Genomic DNA, 13,978 nt, shown 5'->3' on the forward strand with positions numbered 1-13,978 from the left:
TTTACTAAAGAAAACAAAAATAATCTTTATTATTCTGGCCATTTTAACAGAGCAAAGGGCTTATGCAAACTCAATAAGCATCTGTTGATAGGCTTGGTCCAATGCCTACCCAGAGAGAGGAGCACAATCATTCACCATCACCCTGAACATGAAGCACCCACTATATGATTGACTGGGAAAGGATTTGGGGATAAGAGGGTGTTATAATGATTTCTCAGAGAAATGGTTAAAAAAAAGCATCAAAGGAATAAAACGATTTACATAGCTTACTAAATTAAAGAAAGCTTTCAGAATGTGGTTAGTGGAGGGGGGAAGGACTTAGAGGACAGGGAACTTCTGGGGCTGCAGGGACATTCCCCTAGTCAGCATCCCTGCTGCCCATTGGGAAACTGACCCCCTGGGGAAATATCCTCCATGTTGTTGATGTATTCCTGAACCCAGGCATCGCTGGGATTGGCACAGATTTGCCGGCCCCTTGTGGTGACAAAGCTGTAGAGAAGGCAGAAGTATTATATAGAGGATGAGCAAGGACGTGCTTGACCACCTGTGGACTCTTTATCTTCATCACTCTGGGCAGCTCAGGGCTAGTCCATCCTATTAAGGAATCATCCCCCAACCCTCAGGGACGTTTTGGTCTTTCTCTGAGTGATTTATGGAAATAACCTAAAGCCACCTCTTTTCTGCTGTCTCTTTCTCTCCTCTCTCCCCTCTACTTTTGGGCACACCTTCCCTGGCTCCCTGAAGGCCCCATTTCACCTCAGTAAACAGCCACAGGGGTCTCTCCCTTTGTCTTGCATGCACTAAAGGCCCCCCGAGGGCGAGGCTTTCTCAGGATGCTCCTTATCCATCAGCTGGTGCACTTGTGAACCCCTCCCCACTCCGACTCCTGTGTTCTCTGTCATCCCAGGGATGGGCAAGGGGACTGACACTTACACAACACCATTTCGGGGGCACTGGTCGCTGGTCTTAAAATAGGCAACCACAACTTTGCGGGGGATCTTCCGGGACGTGTAGGTCATGCAGCAGGTGGGTGGGGTGTCGAGGCGTTCTGTGGGGAAACAAGGAGTTGCTCAGGAGCGCTGGCAAGCCTCAGAGGGTCAGGAAGAAATAGAGAGAGACAGCTCAGCGACGAGGCTTGGGGGAAAGGGAAACTGGATATAACCTGGCTTTTTTGTTTGTTTCTCATTCATTTCCTTAGTCTTGTCTTTGGTTTGTCTCTTCTTTTTGGTCTCTAGCTTACTCTATAGGGAACCAAATTCTACCCTCTCTTCCTAAATCTCTTTGGGGGAAATTTCTTTTCTAATCCATCAAATCATAAAATAGCTGAGTGAAAGTAGGGACAATTCTTAACAACTCTTGGAAATAGCTAAGGTGATTCTAAAACTTACCAGCACCCATAGGATCTAAGTAGATGTAGATTCTGCCTCATGCTAATAACCCAATAAATGAAACTTCAATGATCGCACCCAAAAAGTAATATAAAATCCTGCCACCCAGATCAATAGACTCCATTTGAACCCTCTAGAAGAAAACAACAGTGTTATCTTGGAACCCCATTCGAAGTTCTCTAAGTTCACTTGGGGGTTCTCAGGCCAGAAGACTTGGAAGATGTGGTCTGACTTCTGGCCAGAGTGTGGGGAGCGACTGTTGTTAAAGAAAAGTGGACAACAAACTCACCTTCCTCGTTGGCGTAGAGGACCCTGGCGCAGAGGATGACCAGGACGGTAGCTTCAAGGAACTTCATGATGCCGGGCAGGCAGAGGAGTGTAGGCAGAACTGAGACGGAGCTTTGGAAATCACTGCTGCTGGCCTCCTTCTGGGATCTGCACTATCTTCCCTCCTTTTATAGGCGGCCCAGGGCAGCGGGAACTTAGGAATTGGAGGTGCCTAAGCAAGAAATTTTACGTATAGTGGTATCACGTGGGTTGTGCAGCCGGGGTTGCCTGAGGTTACTAATGTGATTGGGATGCTTATGAGGAAGTTGTTTCTCCAGATGGGTTACCAGGAATTGGCACCACCCAGGGGTCATGCTTAGCTGTTTCCTTTTCACGTGACAGATCTCTCTGAAGTGCCAGGTCACTGCCTCCTTCCATAGAACAGTGCTCTGGTGCACTTCCACAATTGTTCTGTCCATTGAAATGTGACATGAATAATAATGCCACCGAGTCTCAGGCAGCATAAGCCAAGGGAGCCGCACTGTAGATGGAAAATACAGAATTGGGATCCTGGAGGTACAAGAATGTTTAAAGTAAGAATTAACCTTCCAGTAATTGTCTGTTTATCAAACATTCACCATACACTGAGTGGCCAGGTTATTATGATCTCTGAATGTATAATAATCTGGCCACTTAGTGTATTTGTATCTCAAATGGGTACCAAAAGTATTCTAGACTTTTGCTGGAGATCAACTACCTATTTGCCCTGAGCTTTCTATCAGCCAGTGCAAAGGGGAAAACTGATCAGGTGCATGATATATAGTATCTTTGATATCAAATAAATGAGGTATTTAAGAGAAGTACACGGAGTGGCCAGATTATTATGCGTTCAGAGATCGTAATAATCTGGCCACTCAGTGTATATGTACAATGATATCTAGATATAACACTGGATGTGGTCAGCAGTCTTAAAAATCTCCATACTCTTTGAACTGGAAACTCTATTTCTCATAATCTATCCTATGGAAGTGACCTCACAAATGTGGAACATATTAGGGACAGTGTTGTTTGGTGCAGTTTATGATCAAATAATTGACAGCAAACTACACATTTTACAGTGTTGGAATGATAAAGTTAGTTAACCCACTGATGGACCCTTAGTCAGCCTCTTAAACAGATAGAGTGACATGACAGTACTTGATTTTTAATATTCAGTATTAACAATCAAGATGCAAAATTTTATATGCAATTTTATTTCAAAAATCCTGGGAAGAGAAAAAAGAAACCAGAAAGAATTAAAGCCCCCTATCTATGACCATCTTCTCCACACCCCATGTCCCATGGGTTATCTCTCTTCCACAAGCCCTGCTTCTCTCCAGGAAGGAGGAAAAGTACTGACATTACACAACGGTAGGAACACTGGCTGTTAGCATCACTGCAATCAACACATTTATGACAGGTCTGGAGAGAAGTAAGCGAGGCAGTGTGGTGTCTGCCCTAACTGTGAGGAACTGGAATTCAGCCCAAGAAAAGCCAACTCAACTTCTTCCACCCCCTGAGGGGACCAGCAGAAAGTTGATGTCACTGCTCAGGGCCTCAGAGTAGGGCACAGAGGGAACCAAGAAGCTAAACATTTCTTTGTTACCTTGAATTTTTGTTTCGAATCTCTGCCCTTGTCTTGCTCCCTCTTCAGGGAATAGAGCTATTGGAACAGTTGGCCCTTGTTCCATCTCTTTGGGGGAACTTCATCTGGTCCACAGGTGGTTCTGAAAATCACTCAAAGGGAGGATCTGAGGTGAATCTGCCATTTGGCTCATCATAGGAACCAGTGGGACCTGGCATTTGCCCTCCTCTGTCTTTCATGTCCAGAGATGAGGATACATAAATGTCATTGGGAAACAGCCCAGGATATTTTGAAACCTTCTGTGAAGTTCTTTGCTTTTACTTAGGGAATCTCAAGCCATAGGACTTACATGATATGGTTCAGACATCCCAGAGCGTTGGGACACAACTCTAAAAGGAAGCAAGGATGAGGGTTGAGAGAATCTTGTGATACAGATAAGACTTGTGAACTGAGGGCCGTGGTGAGGAGATGTTAACAAAAGCAGCCTTTGAAACTTCAACGATATTGGGCAGGCTGATGAGTGTGGGCAAAGCCAAGGTGGGACTGGACCCTCGCTGCTGCCTACATCCATTCCATGTCCCAACCCATGTCCTGCCTATTTATAGGCAACTCTAGACCGCGAGGAACAGGAGGCTGGGGATGGTGTCATGTCACGAGGTGCACATGCTGAGGTACCTTGATCACATGGAGGTTCCGGGTACACAAGAATAGCTCAGTTGCTCACTTGTTGGGGCAGATTGTGTGGAAATATTTTGGACAGTGAGAGGAGGTCAGATGATGTTAGTGTCAGCTGTAAGTTCATGGAGAGATCTACAGGTTAGTGATTCCTTCCACAGGGCAGATAGGACACTTGCTACAGGTCTTCTGACCATCTAGGGTGACATCTGTGATGATGCCACAGCATCCTGGGCACACAAGTCACACTTAAACCACACCCTGGGTGAAAGAGACCATAACATCACGTTGGTTGGAGCTTCGAAGGAAATGACTAACCGGTGAGGGGGATGCCAGTAGTTGTTATCACCAGGGTACCAAGCTTAGCTGGTTCCTTCGACCATTGACAGATCTATCTATGAACGGTACCATTCCCCTTTCCCTTCCACAGAGCACAGACTTATGTTCTTCTCAGGTGTGACATAGGTCATGATGTCACAAAGGCTTAAGTAGCCTGAGCCATGTTTGATCCAGACCCAGATGGGCAGAATGGAATTGGGGAAGCTTGGGGTACAGGCATGACAGGAGTGATGGGGTCAGCTTTTTTTAAATCACTGTTTCCTTCATCTGACATTCACAAGGCCCTACAATATGCCATCACTGGGTTCAACAGTAGGGAAAGGAAATAAACATGCATTCGATACGGAGTATCTATATGGATTAGAAGCCTTACATGGCCTTATTTTTTGACCCAGAAAGTCTATAGCTCGGAAAATAGACTTTTTCTATATTGGGGAAATAACATCATTTGTGGAGAAAGTTTTATGCATATAAATGTTTGATACAGTTTAAAACAATAAAAAATTGGAACCAGTCCAAATGTGTGTGCTGCAATAATGCATGATAACATTAATGCACTAGGATGATGATTGAATAAATTAGGCAGCTCTTAAAAATACTGGAATGATTTGGAAAAGTCTTATAATGTCAAGTATAAATAAGAAAAATACAAAATTTTTTTCATATTGTGACTACAATAATGCCTCCCTTTCAACTCTCAGTAAAAAGAGAGAGAAGAAGGGAGAGAGAGAAATATCTATTGGTTGCCTCCTGTACATGCCCTAACCAGGGATTGAACCCTGCAACCTGGGCATGTGCCCTGACCAGGAATCGAACCAGCAACCTTTTGGTGTACTGGATGATACTCCAACCAACTGAGCCACCTGGCCAGGGCTGGGAGAATGTTCTTAATAGTCATATCTGAGGTGAGGCTTGGGGGCTAGAATTAGCAAATAAAAATAGAGTATGAATAATTTTTTTAGTAAAAGTATGTCCCATGCAATATTTGGGTCATATGTGTACAAAAATTATTTGTTGTGTATCTGAAATTCAAATTTAATTGGGAATCCTGTATTTTATTGCAGGTGTGAATACCCCTTATATAGTCGGTGTATTTCCTGTGGAATATGGAGTTCACTTTAGAATCATTGAGAGAGTTTAAAAAATTCCCAATACCAGGACCTCACTCCAAAGTTACCACTTTAATTAGAGTTAGGTGGGGCAGGGCATCAGTGATTTAAAAACTCCCGAGGTGATGTCAATGCACAGAACCACTGTTGGGGTGCAGTCGAGGGCTGTTTGGGGCCAGCCTCAGAGTTTCAGAGGCAGTACAACTCCCTTTCAGCTTTTCAGAGCTTCTGGTCCGTTTTTGGTCAATTCTACTGGATGGTTAATTAGAATCCAAAAATCTGTCAGCCAGGGTCACTCCTAGAACTGGGTTTCAGAAAGCCTCTCAACTCACCTCTGCGAGCTCTAGTCATCCCTTTCACTGCCACATCCCTCCCCATTTCACTGACTTCTGCCTTCACACTGCCCTCTGCTGATGAAACAGTGCCACAGCATGGAGGTCTGCCCTCTGCTGATGAAACAGTGCCACAGCATGGAGGTCACCACAATTTGCTCCCTGCCTCTGCCTGCATCCCAACCATGCCTTCACAAGGAACGTGATTGTTCATCTTGTTCACAAGATAAATATTTAAAAGAAGAGGGGGCGGATCAGGACCCCTTCCTAGTCTCCCATCTCCCCATTTCTGCTTATACAAACATTAGCTTGGAGTGGAGAACTCTGCTTTTCCAGATTACTGATTCTCAACCAGATGGGTTTGCAGGCAGTGAGTAGAAAGGGACTCTTAGAAACTTTTTTTCCTTCTCTGCTAACAGAGGAGCCAACTTCAAAGTAAGCTAATCTCTTTCTTAACAGGTTTTACGGATTTATGCTAGAAGTAACCAGTCTCCCAACATCTTGAATTTCCCTTTTTGATGCAACCGTGGCTGGCAGCTGGCCTTGGTAAGACTCTATAACAGGCCATGGAAGGTAACCGGCTGCTGTGCTAGCTAGAGGTGTCCTCACTGACTTCGACCTCACCTCCTGCCCCAGCCAAGTGCATTTTTCAGGCTCTGTATCAGTTAGGGTGGTTTGAGTTTTAGTATCAGAAAAGCTGACTCAATGTGGTGTAAACAATAAAGGGAACTCTTTGCTCACATAACGGAAACTTCAAGAAGTAGCATTAGCTTCAGTAGCAAGAGCTTGATCAGTGAGCCTTAAGTATCACTATAAACCGTGATCTTTCTGAATCTCTGATCTCCCTTCAATTGGTCCTTCATCCTATGACATCAACTGTGAAGTGAATCACTTGGTTTTACAAACTACCCTCTTGAGACACCTCAGTGGGTTTATACAGGAGAAGTCATGACCTTCCCTCCACAAAGGAGGAACCCGCTAGGCTGGGCACTCTCTTTTGTTTGTATCTATCATCTGCCTGTCTATCTGGCGTGAACTTGTTGATTTGTTTTACTCCCACCACAGGGAGTGAGTTTCCTATGGGTCAGGTGACCCTGTGGGAGGTAGCTGGGCTTGAGCCTTCTTCCCAATGGCACTGCACATAGATTGGGGAATCATGTGTTCCTCCTTGCCTAGGGAAAACCTAGTTTATATCAGTTGTGGCAGCATAATTACTAATAGTATCCCCTTTGCCTCTCAAAATGGGCTCATCCTACCAATAGACGGCTGCTTGGAGGGACTCTGCCAGCAGGAGCTGGTGGGATGGTCTCAGGGCTGCTGTCCACAGAGATTCCTGGCTCTGTGGGCAAAGGGTGCTGAATCCAGTCTGCACTTGACTTGTAAATCCTTGCGCCTCGCACAGGGCTGGGTGCTCCAAGAAGATGTCTTTTCTTAAAGTGCTCAGGCTAACAAATATGTGATAATATAGATATTGGTATGATTGTTGATACACATATGAAATAGGTTATACATATTTTACATACATAGTTTCACATGAATATTATCTATATGTACTTCATCCTGTTCAGTGGTTTCATATTTATTATGTGGCTATACTATGATGTTTTAAACTGTTCCTATTTTGATGAATTTGTTCCTCTTTCATTGCTTTTACAAGCAAGGCTACAAAGAATATCCATGTGCCTATACCTTTGTGTCTTTAGGTAAAGTTTCTTGAAATACATTCCTAGAAATAAGGTAGCTAGATTGAAGAGTATGTAAATTAAAGAATTTGCTAAGAACCTGTCTTTGCCCAGCCGGTGTGGCTCAGTGGTTGACCGTAAACCTAGGAACTAGGAAGTCAAGGTTTGATTCCCGGTCAGGGCACAAGCCTGGGTGGTGAGCTTGATCCCCAGTAGGGGGTGTGAGGAGGCAGCTGGTCAATAATTCTCTCTCATCATTGATGTTTCTATCTAGCTCTCCCTCTCCCTTCCTCTCTGATAGCAATGAAAATGTATTTTAAAAGAAAAGAAAAGAAATTGTGTCTTGCTCTTCAACACTAGGTACATAATAGTCTATAAAATAATCATTGTTTTGAAAAATAATGTTTTGTTTTTAACTTTTGGGAATATACAGATATTATTGTCATTTTCTTTCTGCTCACTTCTCCTTTTCAGATTTTCCTAATCTTTGCCCCCCCATCATTATTTTTTTCCCAACCAGAGATCCTGACTTTGTCACAAAACAAAGCCAATAAAATTACTATTGATGATTCTAAAACAGTGGTCGGCAAACTCATTAGTCAACAGAGCCAAATATCAACAGTACAACAATTGAAATTTCTTTTGAGAGCCAAATTTTCTAAACGTAATCTTCTAATGCCACTTCTTCAAAATAGTGGTATTTTGTGGAAGAGCCACACTCAAGGGGCCAGAGAGCCGCATGTGGCTCGCGAGCCACAGTTTGCTGACCACAATTCTATAACGTATTTTGATAAAACAAGAATGGTTTATTTTTTTAAATTCCATTATTTCACACAATTGAATCAGAAGTGGTCATTAACATTCTATAAATAATTGCTGGTTGATGGTTTTGGAACAATTTCCCTGAGAAGAACAAGCTAAATATAACCACTCACCTACACACTGAGTATGTGTCAACCACTGTGTGATCAGAGCGCCTGAGGAGGGGTGATGTTGTGAGGTCTCTCCCAGTAAGCAGGCAAGAACATAAGGAAACACATTACAAAATATAAATAGTCTAAAATAAATTAAAACTTACATTAAGAGTGTGGTTGCTTGGCAACCAGCCCATAGGAGAGGTAGCTTTGGGAGTTGAAGGAACATTTCTTGGGCTCAGGCCCCTGCTCCCTAATCTGCCCTCAAATGTAACTGGTTTCTTGTTGATTCTAGGTCAGTCGGGGATTCAGCTCCAAGGTCAGTGGTGTACTTGACACCAGGACCTAGTGTGTTGGCACAGACCTGCTGGCCTCTTTGGTTTGGAAGCTCTGAAGAGGGATAGAATTATAAAAATTGAGGAATCAGCAGAGGAATTCTGGTCCCACATTGTCCCCCCTCCACCTAGGGAAGCACAGGGTCAGCCCACTTTCTCAGGACCATTTCTTCAAACTCAGATACCTAGCCCAGTGGTCGGCAAACCGCGGCTCGCGAGCCACATGCGGCTCTTTGGCCCCTTGAGTGTTCTAACGCCACTTCTTCAAAATAGACTCTCCCAGGCCGAAAAATGACTTCTGCGCTTGGGCCACGAAGTTTCAATTGCACTGTGCGTGTGCGCCCGCACGTGGTATTTTGTGGAAGAGCCACACTCAAGGGGCCAAAGAGCCGCATGTGGCTCGCGAGCCGCGGTTTGCCGACCACTGACCTAGCCTTTTCTTCAATGGCTTAGACCAGTGATGGCGAACCTCTGACACGCATAGCCATTTCTGATGACACGCGGCCGCTGAGGCGGCCGCATGCCGAGGATGAAACATTTATGTTATTTAAACTATAAATATCGCGAAATAATGTTTTTTCCTCAAAGTGACACACTACCCGAGTTATGCTCAGTTTTTTGGCGAAGTTTGACACACCAAGCTCAAAAGGTTGCCCATCACTGGCTTAGACTCTTAAGTCTTAGAGGGTCTCCTCAGCAGCCTCCCCCTATTATCATTTCTTCCCCAGTTACTTCTGTCTCGGGCAGCTCCTCCCGGGCTCCCGGGCCCCAGGCCAGGGTACAGGACACCTCCATGGCCTCTCCCTGTCTCTTGCCATCAGATCAGACCTTCAAAGCTCTGGGTTTCCTAGGATGGCCCCCATTCACCTGCTCATACCTTAGCAGGCTCTCCCTGCTCCAAGTCCTGCTGGCTCCATCCTACACGTCCTGCCTCTCCCCAGAGATCGGCAAGAGGACCAGCCCTTACATGGCTCTGGCCGCTGGTCTCATAATACCCATCTATCATTTTGCTAGAGATCTGCTGGGAAAGCTTGGAAAAAGCAGTAGATGCTCAGGGGCCTGTGCCCATGTTGGGGGAAGGGCAGCTTTTTCCAAGTGAGCCCGCTCCTCCTGCCCAGTGATAGTCAGAAGAAAAAAGATGGAGATGGCATTTTAGGTAGTAAGGGTTTAGGGATGAGGAGAGCTGTAAGGAAGTTGGGGATTTATTTTCACCAATTGTTTTCTTCTATTTTTTTTTCCCCTAGAAGTTTTATCTTGTTCTTTCCTTTGGAACACATTCCTTTGCTTTCTCATTTTGTCTGTCTTGGTTTCTACGTATTAGATCAAACAGCCACCTCTCCCAGTCTTGGAATAGCTTGGAATCGCAAGCTATTGGGTAGGAGATAAACCTTGTCCTTTAATCTGCCCTGGCTCCTGGTTACCTCTTGAACCTTTGTGATTGTGTAAGCAGCCTTATTTACTTTAAAAAATTTATCTTTATTGTTGAAAGCATTACAGATGCCCCCTTTCTTTGCCTCCCACTAACCCTTTCCACCCCACTCCTGCCCTCATTTAGTTTTCAAAAAAATATATTTTTATTGATTTCAGAGAGGAAGGGAGAGGCACAGAAAGATAGAAACATCAATGATGAGAATCATTGATCGGCTGCCTCCTGCATGCCCCACTCTGGGGATCGAGCCCACAATCCAGGCATGTGCCCTGACCGGGAATTGAGCTGTGACCTCCTGGTTCATAGGTTGATGCTCAACCACTGGGCCACGATGGCCGGGCTCATTTATTGTTAATAGCTCCCAGTTGTTGAGGAGGAGCTAATAGCTGTCAGGGTGCCAAAAGGTGGTGGGGGCGGTGTCTCCGTCAGCACCTAGATTCAGGCTGATTGGAAATCAGACCCCCTCAGGCAGCAGTTTTTAAAGAATGTAAATAGACACATTCCAATGGGACCAGGCCAGGCGATCTGAAGGTGTGCCCTGGGTAATGGTCGATGTAGCGAGGCAGAGGGAGAGGGCAAAGATAGTGTCCCTGGCCTATGCTCCTTGCGAGCACCTGTGGCCCCCAGATGTGTGCCAAACCCGAAGCCTGCCCCTCAGGCCAGAGCACCAGGGCAGGCAAACAGGCCCCTTTCACAGAGAGACGTGGTGTCGTGCTGCTTGTACAGTGCGGTAGCCCCTTGTTGCCATCCCTCTGATGGTTATGGTTCCCTGAGACTCAGGAACTCCAGTCCCCATCCTCCCCCAGCCACTCGAGCCAGGTAATCAGGGGGCACCCCTGGGTGGCAGCCGCAAAGACCAGGGCACCAGACCTGGTAAAGTGCCCCTCTGGGAGATGCTGTGGAGCGTGGCAGAGGGAGAGCGCAAAGATGGTCCTTGCCAGTGGAGGGTAAAGATGGCACCTGCTGAGAGAGAGAAAAGGAAGGGAAAAAAAAAAAAAACAGAAAGAAAAAACGGCGCCTGCCAGCTGCAGTAAGGCAGAGGGAGAGCGTGACCATGGCTCCCCAGTGCCTCTGTCCCCGGAGTTCCCCGCAGGCCTGGCCCCTAGGCCAAGGCTCGGAGATCAGCAGGTGGATCTCTCTGATGGGAAATCTGGGCGCTCTCCATCAGAGAGATGGTGGTGCCTGTTGGCTTGCTTCTGCGCTGGGCCCGGACACAGCCCATTGGTTGTCAAAGCCAGATGTTTGGGGAGCTTGTCTCTCAGGTGCCTGATGTGGGGCACACACCCTTCTCTCCCCAGGGAGAAGCTCTGGGTTTGCGATGCCCTCGTGATTATGGATTATGGAACTGTGTCTCAGCCTCTCCTAACCACCTCAGTGTGGCTTTTCTCTTGTTTGCAGATGCAAAGCACCTGCTCCGCTGGTGTCCAGGGTTTTGTGGGGGTTTTTTGGTGGCGGTGTTTTTTTTTCTGAGGAAATTGTTCCACATGCAGCTGTAGATCCGGTGTGTCCGTGGGAGGAGGTAAATTCAGGCTCTTTTTACTAATATGTGGCCATCTTGGACTGCCTCCTCTCTCATTTTTGTTCTAACCTTAGCTTTGGTTTCCATCTTACCCTGCAGGGAATGCTGATAAATGAATAGTTGCCTCTTGTTCCAGTTCTTTTTGGGAAACTTAATCTGGTCTGGGAAGAGGTTTTTCCTGCAAGAGACTGTGTAAATCACCTACAAAGTGGCAATGAGGTGAGTTTATTACTGAGCTGATCCCTGGGAAGCAGGTGAAGCTGGATTCTGCCTCTTGTTGAAAACCCACTCAATTTAACCATTCCCCAAGTAAGACGTGCCCCGCCCCTGCCTTCCAGGTGTTTAGAACAGAAAGCTAAAACTCCTTTGGAAAGAAAAGCTCCCTGAACGATAGCCCAGGGAAGTTTGAAAACCTTTGAAGAAGTTCTCAATTTCACTTGGGTGCCCCTATCTATAGGGCTTTGGTGATATGGTCTGACCCAGTGGTTGGCAAACTCATTAGTCAACAGAGCCCAATATCAACAGTACAACGATTGAAATTTTTCTTGAGAGCCAAATTTTTAAAACTTAAACTTCTTCTAACGCCACTTCTTCAAAATAGACTCGCCCGGGCCGTGGTATTTTGTGGAAGAGCCACACCCAAGGGGCCAACGAGCTGGATGTGGCTCGCGAGCCGTGGTTTGCCGACCACGGGTCTGACCCGAGCCAGAAAGTGGGGGACAGCAGCAAATGGCAGCAGGAGGACGCTAGTCAGAGGAGGCCTGGGAACAGAGGGCCCTGGTGAGGAGGACAGTGAGGGCCCACGACTCGCTGATGCCAGCCTCCTCCTTGGGTCCACGCTATGTCCCCAGAACCCCAGGGAGATGGAAACTGGGGGTGTTGAGAAAGGAAGTTTTGAAGTGTAGTGGTGTCTGTTGACTTGTACATGCAAGAGGGGTCTTGGGTAACCACAGGGCTCAGGGTATTGGCAATAATAGTTCCAAGTACTCACTTGTCTGGGCTGTTTAATGGGGAAGTGGTTTCCACAGCAAGAGGAGGTGAGAAGTTGATGTCACCCTGGGACAACACTTAGCTGGTTTCTTCTCACTAGAGCTCTCTAGTCATAGTTTCCCTCAGCAGAGCAGAAACTTCTCTGTTATTCCACAGCTGTTCGAACCGCATACATGTGACATGTGCAATGATGCCATAAGTCCTGAGCAGCACAACCCAACTGAAACCACATCCAGGGACAGAGCTGTGTTAGCAGAGCCTGGGCTTCAGGAGTCAGGAGTGCAGGCAGCCTTTCAGACACCTGCTCATTCAGGAGAGATCCAACAAGGGCCCTGGTATACACAAAGGGCACGAAGACGTGTTAGATATGGGTGCTCATGTGCATAAGGAACCTGAAGATACTCTTAGCCTTTGACCAAGATAATCCCTGTTTAGGGCTCTATTTCCTAATTAACTTCAAATATGGGAGAAAGGTTTATGCATAAGAATATTTGGTCCCCAACACATTGATGGCAATTTAAATTTAGACCCCATTTAAATCATCTACAACGTAGAAATGGTGAAGAAAATGATGGCATCTTGACTTGGTTGACTATTAGCGAGCCTTTACAAACAGTGCAACAACATGGGAAGGGCTTATGTTATAAGTTTAAAAAAATCCAAGCTGCATATTGGCTTATTTTATTTTTGTTTATTTATTTATTTGCATATTTTTAGGTGTTGCTGATACAGTATTTTAAAATTAATTATTTTTAATTGAATTTATTGGGGTGACATTGGTTAATAAAATTATATAGGTTTCAGATATATAATTCAATAATACATCATTTATATATTGTGTTGGTATGTTCACCACCCGAAGTCATATCTCCTTCTGTCACCATTTATCCCCCCTTACTCTCTTCTACGTCCCCCACCCTCCCCTTTCCCTCTGTTAACCACCATACTTTTTTCTGTATCTATGAATTACTTTTTGCTTAATCCCTCACCTTTTTCACCTGTCCCTCCACCCCTCCCCTCTAACAGCTGTCAATCTGTTCTCTGTGTCAGTGAGTGTGTTTCTAATAAAAATTAGCTGCTGCTTCTTTTTTTTTTTTTTACTATTCCCTTTTTTGTTCTCTTTCATCATTCAGGTTTGTTCACATTATAATAATAGGCATGAAGGGAAAAAATAATTATGTTTTGCAAAGCTCAACCTGTCCAAAGTATCATACATGAAATCATGCCATCATCTCTTAGGCGAAAAAGCATTAAAAAATGACTGTGATCTTAAGGTTAAAATTAAGACCAATTCCAAGTAAGCCATATGTAAGGTTTAAGTGCACATAGTGTTTTCATGGCAATGATTTTTACAGGAATGCAGGCGTGATGTATA

At 45.3% G+C, this 13,978-nt stretch overlaps 1 protein-coding gene across 1 annotated transcript; it reads right to left on the minus strand.

Annotated features, from left to right (window-relative positions):
* Nucleotides 1-1,838, minus strand: LOC307115575 (C-C motif chemokine 3-like). Its single transcript, XM_079798823.1, has 3 exons — nt 1,678-1,838; nt 934-1,048; nt 1-489 (listed from the first exon to the last, which is right to left on the minus strand). Exons 1-3 carry the CDS (start codon nt 1,742-1,744, stop codon nt 363-365), a joined length of 309 nt encoding a protein of 102 aa, XP_079654949.1. The 5' UTR covers nt 1,745-1,838; the 3' UTR covers nt 1-362.
* Nucleotides 1,839-13,978: the final 12,140 nt, after the last annotated feature.

The sequence above is a fragment of the Cnephaeus nilssonii genome (assembly GCF_951640355.1).
Source record: "Cnephaeus nilssonii genome assembly, chromosome: 19".
NCBI classification, from domain to species: Eukaryota; Metazoa; Chordata; class Mammalia; order Chiroptera; family Vespertilionidae; genus Cnephaeus; species Cnephaeus nilssonii.